The sequence below is a fragment of the Mesocricetus auratus genome, unplaced genomic scaffold (assembly GCF_017639785.1).
Source record: "Mesocricetus auratus isolate SY011 unplaced genomic scaffold, BCM_Maur_2.0 Super-Scaffold_2245, whole genome shotgun sequence".
Classification (NCBI taxonomy): Eukaryota; Metazoa; Chordata; class Mammalia; order Rodentia; family Cricetidae; genus Mesocricetus; species Mesocricetus auratus.
Window position 1 is genome coordinate 5,902,292 of NW_024429180.1, and position 20,176 is coordinate 5,922,467.

Consider the following 20,176-nt stretch of genomic DNA (forward strand, 5'->3'; position numbering starts at 1 on the left):
GGGATTTAAATTTCTTTATTTTAATTTTACACATGTAGTCTGCTTGTTCGTCTGGGAACCACTTGGGTGCCTGGCGCCCTCAGGAGAGGAAGCTGGAAGAGGGCATAAGATCCCCCGGAAGTGGGGTTACAGACAACTGCCCTTTGGATGCCGGCAGCCACACCCAAGCCACTGCTCTCATCTTTGCAGACCCTTATCTATGGATCTTTTTTAAAATTATGGTTTAAAAAAGGGTTTCCTTTAATTGGCAATCACTCGGTTTCAAAGCAGCTTTCACGACCCTAGAAGTGGTCTCGCTACAGCGGGGGGGGGTCTACCTTCAGGAAAATCTAGGAACGAGACCTTAGTCCTACATAGCTGGTGACTAAATCAAGGCTTAAATACTTTTGGCTTGGAAAGGAAAGGCAATTAACACGAAGCAGGATATACCGCTAGAATGGTCTCTGCTCTCCCTCTGCTACCCCCGCCCCCAACTGCCCATGATTTCGTAAGTGGGGCACGGGGGGGGGGGTGGAGATGAGGAGCACAGGGCTTTCACAGTTCCTGAGTCCTTTTCTTTGTATGGAAAATCCTCTCTTCCAGATTCTACGGCCTGCATTTTATTCTAGTAAACATGTAATATCATAATTGCCAAGGTTAAATCTGGCTCTCCAGGGACAAAAGGGACTACAAAGTCTTCACCAAAACTCCACTTGTAAGCTAACCCTGGGTTTCTAGATGAAAGCTGCCCTGGTTATCTGTTGCTGTATAACAAACCATCCCAAAGCATAGAGACTTAATAAAACAAGCAGCTTCCTATGTCATGGTTTTATAAATTGGGCATCCAGACAGGGCTTAGCTGGGTGATTTCTTCTTTCTCACAAATGTTGCAAACGTCATTTGGTGGAATCTTCTGGCTCATGAATCACTTTGAATTGAGACAGGATCAGTTTTATGTCTGCCATGCCGGGTGGGGTGACCCAAAGGTCTGAGTTAGCCAGCACAATTTATAGGGGCAATCTCAAAATAGTTGCAAATTTCACAGGGCAGCAACTGGGGCTTCCAAAGAGCAGGAGCTGCAAGTAAGAGCTGTAGCACAATAAATAAAAGACCCAGAAACTGATGCTGGGGCTCAGGCTTCAAGCTGAAGATCAGAGAAGCAAAGCAACCAAGCCAGTAGCTCTCACCTCTACCCAGCTGAAATGGCAATCCTGTCTCCAGGAATCCTCAGAGGCAAAAAGGCTCTCAATTCCTGTCTCCTCCTTCTTTTATCCCTTTATCCATCCAGTCATATCCACCTGTCTTCACATCCCTAGTACTGGGATTAAAAGTGTGTGATCCCAGGTGCTGAGATCACCTTTGTGTGAGCTGTTGCTTTTAAGACTGTATCAATTTTGTTTAGTCAGTGTGGCCTTGAACTAACAAGAGATCCGTCTACCTCTTAATCCTGAGTCCTGGGATTAAAGGTGTGCGCCTGGCTTCTAGGGCTAACTAATATGGCTGCTTTGTTGTTTTGATCTCCAGTGGCTTTGATAAATCATGAACTATGTATCACCACAAGAAGCTGCATAGCTTCCTGCATCTACACTTAGAGACCCCAGAATGACACTTCTAACGCCAGAGTGGTCAAGCAAGTCACCAAGACCGACCCAGATCCTAGGGGTGAACTGAGTATTAGACCAGTTCTCGTGGAGGCCTAGACTTGTTTCCACCATCAATCTTCCCCAAAGTCTGCAGTCGGTGAGCTCATGCGCATGCCTGGTGCAACATAAGCAGTGCCATTCTTCTGTAGCATAAAGTCAAAGGTGTGTGGGCTTGAGCACGCCCCTGTCCCCCCAACCTCATGAAGACTTAGTCACAGTAACTCTTTAAACCTGCTGTAGTGGGAAAGCACCTAGCTAGTAGATGTCTGTATTTCCCTTCCCCTCATACAGCTTGCCTGTCTGGTTACCACCCTGTGCCTTGAAGATTTCACCCAAGTGTAGTTCTGTCTTGAGATTTCCAGACACCCAACTAACACCCCAGATGTCTCCTTGACTAAGGAACAAGATTCATTTTTTTTTTAAAGTTTGGGGCCTTGAATGTTAGCAAACACTGTCTTTAATCCTAGCACTGGGGAAAGCAGACACAGGAAAATCTATGTGAGTTCCAGGTCAGCTAGGAATACATAATGAGACCCTATCTCAAAAAAAAAAGACCAGAGATATGCCTCAGCCGATAGGGTGCTTGTCTAGCACGGAAAAAAAATGCCCTAGTTTGCATCCCCAACACCATGTAAACCAGGTGTAGAAGCCTAGCCCTTGGTGGGGGGTAAAAGCAGGAGGGGCTGAAGTTCCTCAGCTACAGTTAGTTAGAGATCAGCCCAGACAATTGAGGGGAAAAAAGGACTAAGAGAAAACCATTTCTCACAAGTCTGCTACTAAACTTATATAGATAAATCAGTACAATTCAGAGAGTTGAAGGAAATATCTTCATGAAAGTATCTTCTTCAGCATGAAAGTGATCAAACACAGGCTTTGGAGCTAGGCTTGTCTTGATATGCCTGGGAGATCCCTGAATTTTCACTACCTCAGGTCCAAAAAATTTTAAAGGAAAAAGTTGCATCATTTACAATTAAACCATTCCAAGAATGATTTTTTAGAGCATATCCAACAAGAGTATAGAATCCATCTTATTAAAATGCAAAAGCATGATTTGATCACATTATAAATATTTTCTTTATCGTCAAGGAACTATTAAGAACACAGCCAAACAACATTTGCAATTTAAACGTAATAAATGTTTTGTAACCAGCCTGCCCTCAGTAACAACTTAAAATTACAAACTTAAGTGCCAAGGAGATGGTAAGGACACTTGTCTCCAAGCCTTGAGGCCCAAGTTCTATCCCTGGCATTCACATAGGGGCAGGAGAAAGCACACTCTCACAAGTTGTCTTCTGACTTCCACTCACACGCCGTGGCCTGCCTGCCAACACACAACACAAACATACACACCCAAAATAAAGAACCTGCAAAAACAAACAAAAGGGATTTTTAATTATGGAGTTGGATAATTACCGAGTTGGATAACCACAAATTGACCACGGAGAGAAGAAAGGGCAAGCCATTTTTGATATGTTTGTATTTTTATTAATTAAGAAGTCAAATAACCACAAGTTGATCACAGAGAAAGGGAAGGGTAAACCACATTTGATATGCCTTTATTCTTATTTTGTTTCTATTTATGTGTGTATGTGTATGTCTAGTTGTCTTTATCAACACCATGTGTGGACAGGTGACCAGGGAGGCCTGAAGAGGGCACCAGATACCCTGGGACTGCCATTACAGGGTGTTGTGAGCTGCCGTGTGAGAGCTGAGAACCAAACTCAGGTCCTTTGCAAGAGCAACAGATGCTCTTAACTTCACAGCCAACTCTTGGCTCCCTGTCTGATGTGTCTTGATGACAGAGGTTAGGACGCAGAATTTTTACTTGGGGGTCCATTAAGTCTTGTCATTTCTAATGCTATTCAAGACATCATGGAGATCGGTTAGTTGAGGTTAGCTTAGCGATCCTGTGTATGAATCAGGGGGTTAAATCCTCAACCTGTTTCTTTACCCTTGCCCATGCAAACATGGACTTAGAGCGTGAGGCCGATTCATTCACCAGTCACCCATTTATTAAGCACGTAATTTGATGACAGGAGCCACGCTCAGGGCTGGGTACAAAGATCAAAAAGATACAGCCCTTGCCTCTGGGGCGTTCAAAGTAGAATGAGGACGCACTGGGAGTTAATAGTTGTGACCAAGAGCTGCTGGCACTAGTTTACGGCAGCAGAGCTAGGATATGAAACACTAAGCATGGAGTTGCTAACTGAGCCTGCTGGAGCCATGAAAAAAAAAGAAAAGCGCCTTCCTTTAAAAGCTACTTGAAGCTGTTGCTAGCAAGTGCAGCTGATGGAACGGCCTTGTCTGGTTGTCCCTAGCCTCCCAAGTCACTCCCGTGTGTCCTTACAGCAAAGAGAGAGATTTCATTTTAAAAAGCAAGCCCCGTGACGCGATGAGGGCCCCTTTTGTCGTGAGTGAATAAACGAAGATGGATTTTATCACAAGCAGGGCTTTGTCTGACAGAAACACAACCCGCAGACAGGGTCCGTGCCCGCACAGCTGACACCGCTTCGGAAGGGCATTGAAAGCGGGCACTCCGGTCCAGCCACTCCTGACAACTGACTGCAATGTGGACATGGAGGCTGATGGCCACCAAGAGGACAGGTCGCACCGGGAGGCTAGTGTGCAGACATCTTCAGCGCACAAACACCTCATCCAAGCGCCGTGTAGCTCTACGGATACCAGGGGGACGAGAAGTCCACTGAGGTCACAGGTCAGCTTCTCAGGCAGCTGGACCCACCGGCACAGATTCCGTCAGATCAAGCACTGGTTTTCAACACATCGGAATTCCTGCCCAAGGGCTTCTCGTGTTCATGTAAGAAAAATTAGAAGGAGGCACAGGCTTTGCTTTTCCCAACTTTTCTTATTCTTGTTTGTTTGCTCGTTTGTTTTTCAAGACAGGGTTTCTCTGTGTATCCCTGACTGTACTGAAACTCCCTCTTTAGAGCAGGCTAGCCTACTGACTGTGAGGAAGGAAGACAAGAACTGAGTAAATTTTTTAAGACCTGGGTAAAATAAGCATCTTTATGTTGGTACGGAGCTTGTGGAGTGGTGGAGGGCTCTGACCTGTCCTCCAATCGTGGGGTGCTGGAGCTAGGCCAAGCAAGAAATGGGAAAGACATCTCTCAGTCCCTGGAGGTTTTCCCTGATGATGAAGGAACAGTGAGATTTGATAGCACAATGTCCTACCTAAGAGCAAGCAAAGAAAATTAAGCAGTTTATGGGCAAAAATCTAGGCTGGGCAGATAGAGGCCTGAAGGAAGAAGTTTGTGTGCCCAGAGAGGCAGGATTCTTACCTCAGAGATAAAGAATGATGTCTTGGTTGGCCAACTGTCTAAACTAAGTAAAATGGTAACTAAGAAGGTTGTGGGGAGATCTGTGGGTGGGTGTGGTTTGGTGGCATAAGGCTAGGAGTAACTTGGATTGCTCAAAGTCCCAAGTTCTGGAAACAAACAGAGAAAGAAATAAAAATCGGTGCCTCCCTCCTGGAAGCCACTCACAGGTCAGCACAAAGACAAAGATCTCTCCTCTGCTCAGGAGCGAAGGGTGGACTGTGCATCGAGACACAAGAGGTAGATAAAGAACACCCGGCCAGATAGGAGGATGGAGCTCTCAGGAATTACAGATGCCTTTAATGTAGAAACGCTAAAATGAGTCGTTCGAGTTTGAAGTGGTTTCAAGCCGGATGTGGTAGCTTGTGCTGAGAGAGAGAATGATCTCTGGTTCAAGTCATCCCCGGGCAAAACAGTAAGACCCTGTCCCAAAGCTAACTGGGCAAACGGATAAATTTTCTATTTCTGTCATGTGGTTGCCATTTAAAAGTCAACATAAAAATCAAATGATTTCTAACTACTGAAAATAAGCAGGAAATTAAACCCCTAAAGGGCATCGTTTTTTAAAAAGATTTATTTATTTTTATTATGTATACAACCTTTTGCCTGAATGTATTCCTCCACACCAGAAGAGGGCACCAGATCTCATTATGGATGGTTGTAAACCACCATGTGGTTGCTGGGAATTGAACTCAGCAAGCACAGTCAGTGCTCTTAACCTCTGAGCCATCTCTCCAGCCCAAAAGACATTGCTTTTTTGAAGACAGCATCTTAAAATGTTCTTCATCTTAGCAAGCAAATGTTTTAAAAATATTTTAAATTGTATGAAAATGAAGTAATAAAAACATTGCTTTGTAGGCTAACTTAAAAATAAAATAGTTTAAAACACTAAATACCTACAAATAGTAGAGATATAAGAATTTTATCCAAACACACACAAACACAAAGACAGAGAGAGACAGAGAGAGAGAGAGAGAGAGAGGAGAGGAGAGATCTCACTGAGAGAAGTAAAATTTATTTCATTTCAGCAAAACTATGAAAAGATACTAGGTTCATGGATAAGAAGGTCAATACTATAAATATTCAATTCTCAGTACCACTCAGGCTTATAGCTATCTTAATTTTAAAGCCCTTTTAAAAAAGTTGGCCTCTTAAAAAGCATCTGTAACTAGACATTCTGTTCTAAAATTTGTGTACAAACAGAAAGGCTAAGAGTATTCAAAACACCTTTGAATAACAATGAGAGGATTTGCTCTACCAGATCATGCAGCAGCAAAACTAAACTATAATCAAAACAGAAAGCACAGAAGTCGACACACACCAGTTTCAGCAGGGATAAGGTAGCACTAATGAATAGTGCACAGTGGCAGGTCTCTTTTTTCAAGTTAAGGTTCTAAAAGCTTGAGATTATATATGGAAATAAGTGAACCTCGTAGTATCTACAAATGTCAATTTCAAGGGCGGTTCTGGTAATGAAAGAATGATTCCTACAAGACCAAAAATCTGGAAGATAATGAAACTGATTCATGAATACAATATAGACGAATATGTACATATCAAACATATACGTCTATGTATATCAAATATACCACAGATAATGAACAAAAGACTGTAGTGAGATACCCACCCCGCCCACACCTGTAGTATTGACTAGGACCGTTTGGGCGTGGTCACAGGTGAGGATGTGACAGAGGAGAGCACTAGATCTGAGGTCCCAGACTCCAGAGCTCTCTCTTGCTTGTGTTGGAGTCGCAGGGAACAGCCTGGGAGGATCCTTGGAGCAGGAACCTGCGGCGGTCACCTGCCTCTTGTGTAAATGCATTCTCCCTGAATAAACTTCATTTAGCCTTGTACAGAGTCGAATGAATCTTGATTCCCACGCAATATCTGGTGTCAGAAGTAAGATATACATTGGTAGATGACCTATCATTTCTCCTCATCAAGAGGTTTCTCCTGTCCGAACCAATCTTAATCAAATCTGATGGCATCCAAAGCTTTTCTTCTCCTGTAGAAGCAAAGGTGAAACCCTTACCCTAATGTAACACATATCCTAGTTTCCATACTGAGGTGAATACATCCTTGAAGTACACCAACTGATTTAGTTCGGAAGTTTTTTTTCTATATTGTCCAGTGTCTTTCTGTGACTGTTTTTCCTTTCTCATTAGCATTAAGAAACTTCAATGTTAGTAAAGCATTATGTAATCTGCATTTGGGAGTCATTGTTCCCCCTGACTATTTATATAGCATTTCCTTTAAAGTACGATTAGATGTCTCAACCACTGCTTGTCCTGTAGAATTGTGTCGTATGCCAGTTATTTGCTTTATTGTTAATAATATTTTAAAAACTGTTTCAATTTGGTGGAGATATATGCTGGAGCATTGTCAGTTTTTATTTGTACAGGTATACCCACAATAGACATTACCTCTAATAGGTGTGTAATAACAGAATCAGCCTTTTCAGAGCTCTGAGCAGTGACCCATTGAAAGCCTGAAAAAAATGTTGGGCACCGATGTCACTCCTTCAGGATTCTGTTCTCTCCTCAGCTAATGACCTCTTGGGCAAAGAACTGCCCCCACCTCAACCACTGATTTTGTACACGCTGTCTGACTGTGCTTGCAGGAGATAAACTTAGTAGACTGCTGAACCTTGCCAAGCCAGGGTAAGACAGCCTTTTACCTCCCTGCTTCTGTGTTGGTCAGTCAATACTCTAGGCTTTAGCCAAAGGGAGTTGCCTCTACGCTGCTGTGAGACTCTGGGTGACTGTCCAGGCAGCCTGCTGTTTCTATCTTCACTGCACCTTTTGGAAGATGCTCACCTGCACTTCCTGCCTGCCCTAGTATTGTTATCCTCCTTCTCAGGTCTTTGATGAGGTTGAAGATTAGACTGTCACAAATACTGTTCTCTCTTCCTGGATAGAAATATTAGAACAAGTCTTAAACTCCCCATAGGACAGCTCTATAGTAATCTCTGTTATGTCTTTACCCTAGGACTGGATATGTAGTTCTCTCCATTCGCTCCTGTTGCTTCACTGGAAACAGGTAGGTCTTCAGTGTGTCTGTTCTTACTTCCCCTTCTCCTAGAGCCCACTTGATATTTTCTATCTTTGTATATAATTTCGTATCAAGACTAATTTTTTTTCTTTGGACTAAAAGGATAATTGTAGTGAGATATCCACCCCGTCCACACCTGTAGCACTGACCACGCCTATTTGGGCGTGGTCACAGGTGAGGATGTGACAGAGGAGAGGACTAGATCTGGAGTTCCAGACCCCAGAGCTCTCTCTTGCTTCTGGTTGGGTCGCAGGGAACAGCCTGGGAGGATTTGTGGAGCAGGAATCTTTGGTGGTCACCCGCCTCTTGTGCAAATGCATTCTCCCCGGATAAACTTCATTTAACCTTGTACTGAGTCTAGTGACTCTTGATTCCTACGTAATAAACGGCAATAGTCATAGCTGTAAATAATATCCACATATATGCATATATGTACACATATATACATGTACATACGTACATACATGTATGAACTAAACCAGTAGAGGACCCCCCTTGGAAATAAGGCATAACATGAAGTGAGTTTCCCACTTCCCAGATTTCACTCTAGGTACAAACAGCAGGGAATGTGATTGGAAATGCCTGTACAACTTCACCAACAAGGAAGGCAGAGGAAGACTGCAGCATATTTATACAAACACTAGACAGCAGCTAAGACGAATGAAGGGCAGGGACAGGACTAAAGTGAATCTATCCAAACCATGGAAGAAGTCAGCAGGGATTAAGACAAATGTTTCCTGATGAAAAATTTCACAAGTTAAAAACTAAAACAATTATTTTTATGGACACATCAGATTTTTTTTTAAACCATACAAACATCAAAGACATGAAATGTTTACCCTGGGCTCGGAAGCTGGTAAGAAGTCTACTGCACACATTATCTAGTTAGACTGAAGTTTATGGACACATTTTATATTTTGGGGTGGTGGATTCACACATAATTTGTCGATTCACTAAATATGCCTAACCAAATAATAAAAGTGAGGTGCTGATAGGCTGATTGATTATGAGAATGCATCGAGAATTGGGAACTGTGATTAAGCCAAATATGTGGTTCACAAAAGGAAACAGCAGTTGGGAGAGGAGGGGAGCAAGGGGGGAGGGGCAACAACTTGGGGATGGAGGGAGAAGTCTAAGATTAGATAGCACCGGCTGAGAGCGCTTAGCAGCCCTTGGCTATCAGAGGAAGGGTAGTGACTGGGCTTACTCAAGGCGGGCAGCAGCTCGGTGTTTGCCTTGGGAGGTCCCGGGAGTGAGAGCATTGGGTTGCAGCTGACATGGCATAGACACAAGGGAAGGCTGGCAGCAGACCAGGCCGAACCGACTGTGGCGTGGAATCCTCAGAGAGGCTCCGTGGGTCCTTGGAACACTTTACAAGGGAATGGCCATCAGCCACTCCCTGCACCCCACCAGAGGGCCGGACCCGAGTCACACAGAGGCTAAGAACATGGGAAGGCAGGAGCTCACTGGGACTGAAATCTTCAGCCAGCCAGCGTAGTTAGGAGGACCCAGTCGATTGTGGAGTTACCCACCTGCTCTCCGGCTCCATTTTCCAACCTGTAAATTAGAAGTGTAACTCTAGTATTATAGAGCTTTCCTAAAAGCACAGGAATATGGTCCATGTGAAAGGCCTAGTGCCTTAAGAACTCAGTCCTGGTAGCTAGAAAATGTCTCTTCCAGTGAGCTCCCATGCACCCACAGGCAGGTTCCTAGTCAGCAGGAGGACACCTGGGAGAAATTCTCTCTGGTTTGTTCCTTCTCTAATCAACAGAGGTACTGGTGACATAATGGTATGGCCGACCTCGTCCCTCCAAAAGCCAGTCTCCATTTGAGAACTCCGGGAAGTTGGAACAATGCTTTTAACACCACAGATCACATTAGAAGCTGTGCATTCCTGGGTTTGCTCAAGCATAGTGACTAACCCCAACCACTACCACCAAAGAGATGGATGGATGGGTGGATGGATGGATGGATGGATGGATGGATGGATGGATGGATGGATAGATAGATAGATAGATAGATAGATAGATAGATAGATCTGGCCTAAAAGCACTTATCTACAGAGAATTACAGCTCTCTGCTACTTTTGCAGGGTTCTTGAGGTCTAAAGTTGGGATTCTATGCAACTGCCTGTCTTTAATTAGTTTAGACAGATTCTTTCTAGGGGGAGAGCAGGAAGTTGGAGAGGCAGGAGACATCTCAGTGTTTCTGGCTTTGTCAGTAGGTAATGCTCTTTTAGCCAGTGCCTGGACACAGTCAGGAAGAGAAAGGTGTTTCCAAAACTGATCAGCACAGCCTTAGTTTGTGGGCACAGCGGGAACAATGAAAATCAGAGGACTGGAATCTCAGAAAGGCAAGAACGTCACAGCAGCCTGAAAACAGACATATTTGTAGCTATTGATTTAACCTGCTCTTGTTTTTAATTCACTGGGACCCTGTAGTGGGCTCCCCTCGCCCCCAGGGGGCTAAAAGGAGAAGAGCACAGCTGTGGGGAAGCCTAAGTAAGGTTGGCCGCTGTCACCAGCTGCTCATTTGCCTTTCAACAGGTCAAACAGGCTGCACTGCACTTCCTGCTGCCTGTGGGTCTTCCACAGCCTAGGCTTAAGCTGAGCTTCAGCGTTCTTTCACTGGGGTCCCACCGGGAGGCGTGGCCTCTGTGTGTTGAAGGTACCACGTAGTTTAAAAGAAGGAGGAAGGACAGTGGAGGGAGGGGGAGCGAAGGAATCCGGAAGAAGAGGTGGGAAAGAAGAGGAGGGTTGAAAAGTTGGAGGGAAATGCCTAGGTTCTTATTGGGACCTCAGCATTCCTACCCCTTCAGGAAGAAGGAAACAGAAGCCGGCTGGTTCTGTACAGCCAGGTATTTTTCTACTCCTACCAACCTCATTGCTGCCTCCTAGTGAAGGCTTCGGGATTGGAAAGGAGACTGAGTAGCTGGACGCCCACAGACATTTTCCTGCAAGTGTATCTCTGTTTCCCATCTGTGGCTCCAGGTGTTACTGTGTCCCTATGGAAAAGAGACCCTTCAGGAGTCAGGCTGGTCTCTGGATGCCTACCAAGAGTTCACAAGACAAGTCCCATTACACTCGCAGTTCTCTGCAATGCCTCTGTCCTTTGCAAGGTCCTCACATTGGCCACTCCATTTCCTACAAACTAGATTTTCATCTTTCAGGAGAACTGCACCAGGGCTGCTAAGCACATGCCACGCTACCAGTATGAACATAACACAGTACCAAATGAAAAGTGAACTTACATTTGGGTATGTATACACGAAAATGACTCAGGGCTTCCTTTATTAAAAGCTCAGCCAGGTTCAGGCCAGGGGATAACAGGGACACACTACTTTCCTTCATCTCACAATTACTGGGGTGCTCTTTTCTTGGATGTCAAGGTCTCAGGCCAAGAATACTGATCCTCAAAAATCCAGAACTGATAACTCATACCCCTCCTATTTTTAAATGTGCAAAGTTTTGTTTAGTGAACACATGAAGCACACAAGTTGGTTTCTACATCTTTGCTTCCTACAGGACTTTCTAACACGGTTCATCCATCAAAAAGTCAATATTAAACCCTTTATACCAGGGCTATCTGAAGAAGTTTGGTGTATCTGATTTTGACAACATATAACATATATAAAGCATAGCTTTTGGTCATATATACAAATATTTCAATGCAATCATAATTTATTGAAGATTTTAAAGACAAATTGGAAGCACATAATCATTTAAAATACCAACATAAATTAATTTCTTCAACCTTCAATCATTTTTATGTCAAGATAATTTCATTATTTGACTCAACTTTATTCTGAATGATTAGTGAATAACAGTTTTCATACATTGTATCCCCCCATATATATGTTCTTTGTGTGACACTGTGTAGTACTTTTCTCTCAAACCTATTATGCAAGTTGGTAAGCTGAAAGCTCACAGATGGTAATTTGGTAGTTTATCATCATGAAACAGTATATTTCATATCCTAGTCTATGTAATTACACCTAGTCTTAACATTGCACCACCCAGAGTGTGTGAGTGACAGTGTCTTCTAGAGTGTGTTAAAGAATATGATTCTAGAGAAATCAGTTCCATTGTTTTAGCAACAGAAGGAACAAACACAATCCGAAACAAGCATTTACCAAACATGACAGCTAGGGAAAACAGAAACCCACTTAACACGCCACTACCACTGACTGGCACGTCTGATGACATCTCCACCAACGTTCCCAAAAGCAATTGCTAATCTTCAATTTAAAGGAGCAACAAAACAATCCCAATTCTTAAATAAACACACACACAAAACAATTCCCGTCAACGCCGTAATTGTAATCAGCGCTTTAAGGGTCTGGTGCGTGTACAAATTAAACATCAATTGCAAGAAGGCATAAAAATACTTAACTTTGTACAAATTTGTTACTTGCAAACAACCAAAGGAAGAAGGCAAGTAAACAGCCTGAAACACAGAAGCTACCTGGGGGGGGGGGATCCCAGCGAGATGGGAGGGAGGTTTGCAAACAAAACTACCCTGTTTGATTTTTGTTCAGAGCGTCAATTATAATTGCTCTAATTACCAAGCATGAAAATGCGCACAGCAGCGCAAAAGTAGTCCAGTGTGAAGCATGGTTTTTAAGTCTGTGTAGAAAAAAAATGATTTATACTTCTGATTTGAGGCACCTTCCCCCTACCATGCGGTGGAGAGACTGAATATTAAAGAGATGATACCAAGACAGCTCTGGTGGTCAGGATTAAAAGAAAGCAAAACAAGGCAGAAGGCAATTGCGAAAGAGCTGGGTATTCAGATTCGGACTCAACCTAGGCTCGCCCCTTTGCCCAAAGCTTGCCAAAAGTCTCCCTGTCCATCCTAAGATTTTATTTTTTTCGCTTCACTACCTGGGACCGAGTGCATCGCCAGGCGAGGGAGTGCGGGCAGCGTGTGTGCTGCACGCCACTTCTGGCCCTCCAAGGAAAATGAGTAATTTCTTGCCTTTCGGAACAGTGCAAACACTTTCAAAGACGCACCCCCCCCGCCTCCGCCCCCACCACACCTCCTCAGGGTTAACCCTCTTCCTCCTCCGCAGTTCCTGAAGCGCCGCTCCTCGGGTGTACCACCTTTATCCTCCCGGAAGAGGCTTCCCGGAGCCGCCAGCAGAGCCGCGGTAGCGCTGGGCCGAACAGGGGCAACCGCCGGGGACACCCAGGCTTGCCAAGCGCCAAACAGTGCGCAGACTCCGCGGCGCGCGGCGGACTCTCCACTCGTCTAAACCTGCACTCAGAGTGAAAAAGAGGAGGAGGAGGAGTGTTGGGAAGGGGCGAAGAGCTGGGGGGGGGGGGCGATCCTGTTAATTTCAGGTCGGGGAGGGGGGAGCGGGAGGAGACTCCGCTGGTCCCTCCTCCCTCCTGGAGTCCCCGGCTCCTCCTCCTCCGCACGCGCAGGATATACACACAGACACACACACACTCACACACACACTCACATACAGTCGCGGCTGGACATGCACACCCAGCGCCCGCTGCCGGCGCCCACACTCGCAGGTGGCGACACTCACCTGAGCTGGTACCGAGGGCTCCAGCCACCTTGGGAGCGGCAGAGCGACGGCCTGGGCCCGGAAGGGGCTCCGAGCGGGGAAAGCAGGAGCGACCCTAGCGCAGACCTGCGATCCGAGGTGATGGCGCGTTTTCTTTAATCCCCTTCCTCCGGTACCCGGGTGCCCGCACCCATCCAGCCCTCGGCCCGGGGAGAAGCCGGGAGAGAGGGGCTCTCGGGCGCGGCACACACGCGGGCGCACGCTTCGCGGCGCGCTCACCGAGAGGGGCGCGGCTGAGCCCCTGCCGGAAACTTGCAAGAAGTTAGTTGCGAGTGTCTGGCTACCACGACCCGAGCCAGGAGGAGAAGCCGCCCGGGCCCGGCCTGCCGCGCTGCCCGGCGCCGCCCTCCGCGCCCGGAGTGCTCCAGAGGCCAGAGTCGGCGGGCGAGCCTGGAAAGGCTGGGAGCCGGCGGAGCCAGCATGACCCCGGGGACGGCTCGGCGCAGCGATTCGGAGAGCACGGACCGTTTCCACTGAGACCCGGCAGCTTCAGGCTTGCTGGAAACCTCATCCCGCCTCTCTCCTCACCTCTCCTGAGCGAAAGCCGGGGAGCGAGACTCTCGAGGCAGGTGTCGCGGGGGACAGGGTCCACCCTCGGCAAAGCTATCGCATTGGGTGGGGGTTCCATCAGCGCAACCCTGACTCGCATCGAGAAGACCGGCCGGTGGTGTGTTTGCGTTTCTATCCATCGCGGTGCTCTGCGCGCCCAGACCCTCCCCCCTCTCCTCTTCCTCTTCGGGGAGGGGGCTACCCCTCCCCCACTCCCATCTGCTTCTGTCAAACGAGAAAGTCACCGCGGAAAACCCAAACACTCCAGAGCCCGGGAGCCCCCTTTGGCACTTGGCAGCACGCGGCGGTGAGCTTCTCGGCTCAACTTGGTGGATCCTGTGTCACTCAACTTTTCGGGGCTGCTTGGCATTTAGGGCACTGAAGACGAGGAGAGGGCAGAGTCGGTCCAGGCGGTGGCCACCTGCAGGGAGTTGGCGAGCAGAGCAAAGGCTACCGGACAGAAGGACACAAAAAGACAGCAGAGGGCAAAGTGCCCCCGCGGAGTGGGGACGCTGCCCAGAAGTCCCAGAGTCCCGGAGAGGATTTTTTTTCCCTAGAATTTCGGCCGGGGAGACCGAAGCGACCCGGGACGCAGCGGCCCCGGCCCTGGGCTGTCCCTCTGCTCCCCTCTTCCCGAGCGGGAGCGACGCCTGGACGCGCGGTCGCCGGCTGAGCGGGTCCCCGCTGGCGGCCAACATTGATTTCCTCCGGGCGGAGGCCGAGGGCCCCGGCGGCGGCGGCGGCGGGCTGCAGCCGCGGCACGGCGACAGCATGTCCAAGCCGGTGGACCACGTCAAGCGACCCATGAACGCCTTCATGGTGTGGTCGCGGGCTCAGCGGCGCAAGATGGCCCAGGAGAACCCCAAGATGCACAACTCGGAGATCAGCAAGCGCCTGGGCGCCGAGTGGAAGCTGCTCACCGAGTCGGAGAAGCGGCCGTTCATCGACGAGGCGAAGCGCCTGCGGGCCATGCACATGAAGGAGCACCCCGACTACAAGTACCGGCCGCGGCGCAAGCCCAAGACGCTGCTCAAAAAGGACAAGTTCGCCTTCCCGGTGCCTTACGGCCTGGGCGGCGTGGCGGACGCCGAGCACCCGGCGCTCAAGGCCGGAGCCGGGCTGCACGCCGGCGCGGGCGGCGGCCTGGTGCCCGAGTCTCTGCTCGCGAACCCGGAGAAGGCGGCCGCCGCCGCCGCCGCCGCGGCCGCGCGCGTCTTCTTCCCGCAGTCGGCGGCCGCCGCCGCCGCCGCCGCCGCTGCCGCCGCCGCCGCGGGCAGCCCCTACTCGCTGCTCGACCTGGGCTCCAAGATGGCAGAGATCTCGTCGTCGTCGTCGTCGTCCGGCCTGCCGTACGCGTCGTCGCTCGGGTACCCCACCGCCGGCGCGGGCGCCTTCCACGGGGCGGCGGCGGCGGCTGCAGCGGCCGCCGCGGCCGCCGGGGGGCACACGCACTCGCACCCCAGCCCGGGCAACCCGGGCTACATGATCCCGTGCAACTGCAGCGCGTGGCCCAGCCCGGGGCTGCAGCCGCCGCTCGCCTACATCCTGCTGCCAGGCATGGGCAAGCCTCAGCTGGACCCGTACCCCGCGGCCTACGCCGCCGCGCTATGACACTCCCCGCCCCGCGGGGCCGACCCGCGAGGACCCGAGCGCACACGTGTACATATGTATAGGTACGGGGCTCGCGGCCTTCCCGTGCGCCCTCGGGCGGCTGGGGGGCCCCCCGGTTCGCGTGTACATAGATGTAAAGGTGTCAGGCGGAGGCGCCTGCCCGCCGGGGCTCGAGGGGGCGAGCGAGCGAGCGTGCGCGCGGATTCTAGGATCGCTTCCCACCCGCACTGGTGCGTGCGTGCGCCAGCTCGGGCGTTTGCTTTGCACTGCGGGACCTGTTGCGTTTTGACCCAAGGAGGCGGGAGGAGAAACTTCACAACTTGGTGGGCTTTTCCAGTTTTGTTGGTTGGACTTTTTGCTTTTTTTTTTTTTTTTTTTGTCTCGTCTTTCCTCCCCCCACCCACCTCCCCCCGTCCCTGGTCTTCCTCGGTCTGTGTTGCATGCGTGCACCCGGTTCTGATGGTAGGTCTGAAATATCTGGAAAAGGGGAGCTGATGGCCTGTCCTTAGCCTCTTAGAGTAGGGTGCTCTGGGCAGCCGACCTCTGTGTATGTGTTGTTGTCTGGACTCTGCAGAGCTCTGCAGACTCCCACACCGGATCTACTCCTGACCAAGTGACCGGCTCGAATCTGGCCTTTGTATGAGAGATGATCACCGGTCCTTTTGTTTCATCCCGTATGCAAATGAAAAGCAGGAGCTCTTTTTTAAATCTTCTTCTTCTTCCCCAAGAACAAGGGATGCGATGGAATACGTGTGGGGTGGAAGTTGTCAGTTGGATATTCCACCCTTGGAAAACCTACTAGAAGTCTCCCCGAGTCCTCTGGCTTGGACTCGTGACCTCGTGACAGCAGTTTACAAAAGCGTAGAAAGCTCGCCTGCTATTTTCCCCTCGTGGCTGCCTTCACATTAAGACTGTAAATGTGTGTATGTCGGTGAGAACATCGGGTCTTGGAAAATGTGCTATTCTTGTTGCCCTAAATTTGAGTCGGTTCTAGGCTCAAAAATACACGTAGAGCAAATGTCAAAGTTAACTTTTAAGAATTGCGGAACTATTTCAGAATCGCAATTTTATCTAAGATATAAATCAGACTTTTTTGTCTGAGCCGTAATTATATATTTATTACTTATCAGAACTGGAGGAAAGAAAACAGAAAGCACAGAGTTGTTTTTGAAAGCTGCCTCTCATTGTCAAACTAACATTCCCCTCCCACCCTGAACTGTTTCCATGAGTTTTTCGGAGCTCACTTTCCGATTAGCTTATTTTCCAGATAGTCCGCAATTCACTTGCAAATTACAATAAAATACATTTTAGAGAAAAAAAACTCCTCAAATTATAGCTTTTTTCCTTTTTAAGTGTATATATATTTTGACTAATGTTTGTGAATGAAGTTGCTAACATGTATTTAGTTTCATTTTGGCTTTATGTAAGATAAAGTTTTAAAAGTCTAAATATTGGTTTTAACTTTTATGTGTAAATGGTTTTCTTGTACGATCTTCTAATTTAATATTAGATGCGTCTAAGCTATATCTGTAAATTAGAGCCCTACTATCACTCTGTCCATTTTTTTTGAACAAAGAGTTTAAATAAAGCCTGAACCAGGGAAAAGAGAAAATCCTCTATTTCTTGTTGAGTTACTAACAAGATTTTTATCTGAATTGCCCTCGCGGTGCCCGGCCCAGGTGAAATGTAAGGTATCCTCCAAGGCCGTCTTTGTTTCACTTTTGAATGGATTTACTAGGAAATCTAAATCAAGCCATTGTTATTCAGGGCCAAGAACCTGATTTATCACATTTTTAATCGTGAATAGGAAAGATTAAAAAAGGGGGGGAACCCAAGCAGTTGCATTATCTCTCGGGGGTGGGGTGGGGGTGGGAAGCATTCATGAACCAGCAGGGGAGAGCCAATTGGAAACACCTAGACTGCTCAAAGTACTCCCAGCAGCTTCCGGTAGCGTTTTGTTTTTTTTTTTTTCTGAGGGGGGAAAGTTGTCTGACCACTTCATCTTGTTTGCAGAGCCGCCCTGCCACTTACATCGGTGTAATTTGTTCACATATCTTTAGGGTATTCCTTATTTGCACTTTAAGGATTTGCTTTGGAAGGGCAATCGCTGCCAACAGAAGTGTACAACTTCTGGCCTGCTCGAGGCCGTATTCTGTCGTGCTGATAGCTTCCAAAGAGAAGGGCAGCTGTGGCAGACGCGGAGGAGAGGGGCTGGCTTCCCGGGACCAGGCAAGTCTCCACTGGAGGCAAGTTTAAGTTCATAACCGCTGTAGTTTTGGAAGGAAAATGATCCGGCACGGGCAGTGTCCAGGGCGGGGTGGGGTGTGTGAAGCCCAGGAACGCGCCCAAGGCCTGAGTTGGGAAGTCTCGGGATTCTACACAGAGAGGTCTGAGACCTGTTTCCCCCCCAAATTGACAGAAGCCATCCCGGAGCTTCACGTCTTCATAAGGGCCCGAGTCTCTTAAAGTCATTGTTTTTTTCTCCCAGCGGAATAATATTTTAAAAACCATGGAAAGTTTTGGAAATGTGAGAAATGGGCTCTGCTGGTTTGACCCTGATTCAGTAATTAAAACGATCCCTCTCCTGTTATTCCCCGGGCTCTTTGCAATATTATAAGTTAATTCATATGGTTCTGAGCGATTATGCAAAACTAATTTGGACTGTCCAGGGGTAATTATCCCTGACACGGTTAATTAAATCCTTTCAAAGCTTCCGTCTTTCCCCTTTTGTGGCAGCCCCATCGCTTCTCAACACGGAACTTCCTGCAGCTTGCTGGAAATCACCCTGGCCCTAAATCTTAGTTACCTCCCGAGCCTACCAGCTCGGGCCCCAGCAGCAGAAGATTCCACCACCACCACCACCCCCGTCGCCCCTTGTGCCCCCTCCTCCCACCCTCTTCCAAAGTCCTGCGTTTTCTGGGAGAAAGGCTCCCTGCGCAGAAGAAAGGGAGGAAGTCTACAAAGAGCGGCAAAGGGAGGCGAAGAGATCACCAGGGGGAGGACCAGGGATGCACCCTGGACCATCACAGCTGTGGGTACCCCGTGAGGGGGACCAGGGATGCACCCTGGACCATCACAGCTGTGGGTATCCCGCGGGGGAGAAGGACCAGGGATGCACCCTGGACCATCACAGCTGTGGGCACCCCGCGGGGGAGGACCAGGGATGCACCCTGGACCATCACGGCTGTGGGTACCCCGCGGGGGAGGGGAAGGACCAGGGATGCACCCTGGACCATCACAGCTGTGGGTACCCCTTGGGCAGGCCCCTCACCGCGCGCTCTCCACTGATCTTCACTAACGAGTTGGCTGTTGGGGTCGGGGTCTACACCCAGAGAGGGCCTCTGGTCAGGCAGACCGTGCAGTAATCCGGGGTGGGGGGGTGTCCTAAGGGTGGGTATGTGGAGTAGCAGGAGCAGCTCTCAGGCAGGAAGGTGTGGAGAACGTACGCGTACGTGCCGGGGGTGGTTGGGTACCAGAGTCAGAAAGTAGCCAGGGCAAGAGGGGCAATTTCCCCGCTTCTCTGTTGCCCCCTCTCTATTTTCCTGCATTCCCTTACTCTGCAGGTCCTCCGCCTCGCCCTCTTCTCCTATCGCCACCTCGGCTTTGCCCTTCCAATTTCCAGTTTGGTTTAAACGCGACGTTTCTTTGGAGTCACGGGTGCCTAAAAGCCTTACACAAAACTTCGTCTCCGAAGGACGGAGCTTGTTACTTTCAGCTTTGAGCAAACAGGTGGAAACAGTGCGTTTTGAGCAGTTGGCCCTGTGTTGGAGAACACAGCTGCCAGGGGGGTGACTTCGTGGGGAAGCCGACGAGGTGGCTCCCGCCGCCCCGGTAACTTCCTTTGGCAGCCTCATCCCTCCCCAGCCAGGACTCCACAGCGTCCGGCTCTTGCCCAGGCTCCCTGCACCTTCGCAAGGTCGCAGATGAAGCAGAGACTTCCCGGGGTGGAGTGGGACTTGCCCGCCAGCCAATCAGGGCGCGGCTAGCTTGGCGCGGCGGCGAGCCCGGGTCCTCCCCGCTTCTCCCAGCGTCGAGCACGACCGAAGTGGCCGCGCGTCTCTCTCGCAGCCCCGCGAAGGCAGGGAGAGCGCCATCCAAACTTTATTAATCTCTCCCCTGTTCTTTCTCCCTCAGCCCAGTGCATCTCAAAGGTCAACCTTCTTCTTTTAAAAGACTGATATTATTAATTCACTGACAATCTCCCCCCTCTTTTTTTTTCTTTCTCTCTTGCAGGAAAAAAAAAAAGGAAAACGGTGAAAGAGCTTTTTCTTTTTTCTTTTTTTCTTTTTTGTCCTTCAGTGGGAGCGTTTAGACAGTCGAGGATGTTTTGTCCGGGAACAAAACGCGGGGTTGGGAGGTTTTGTGAGAGTGTTGTTTGTTGAAGTGGAGCTAAGAAAAAGCGACGGCTTTCTCCTCATTGTGAAGAAACCAAT

At 48.7% G+C, this 20,176-nt stretch overlaps 1 protein-coding gene across 1 annotated transcript; it reads left to right on the forward strand.

The window, feature by feature from the left end:
* Positions 1 to 13,388: 13,388 nt before the first annotated feature.
* Positions 13,389 to 17,350, forward strand: Sox21 (SRY-box transcription factor 21). Its single transcript, XM_040746282.1, has one exon. It carries the CDS (start codon positions 14,904 to 14,906, stop codon positions 15,741 to 15,743), a length of 840 nt encoding a protein of 279 aa, XP_040602216.1. The 5' UTR covers positions 13,389 to 14,903; the 3' UTR covers positions 15,744 to 17,350.
* The last annotated feature ends 2,826 nt before the right edge of the window (positions 17,351 to 20,176 follow it).

Excerpts from the sequence above, each read along its gene's own strand:
- Sox21 (XM_040746282.1), top strand. The coding sequence starts at position 14,904 with ATGTCCAAGCCGGTGGACCACGTCAAGCGACCCATGAACGCCTTCATG.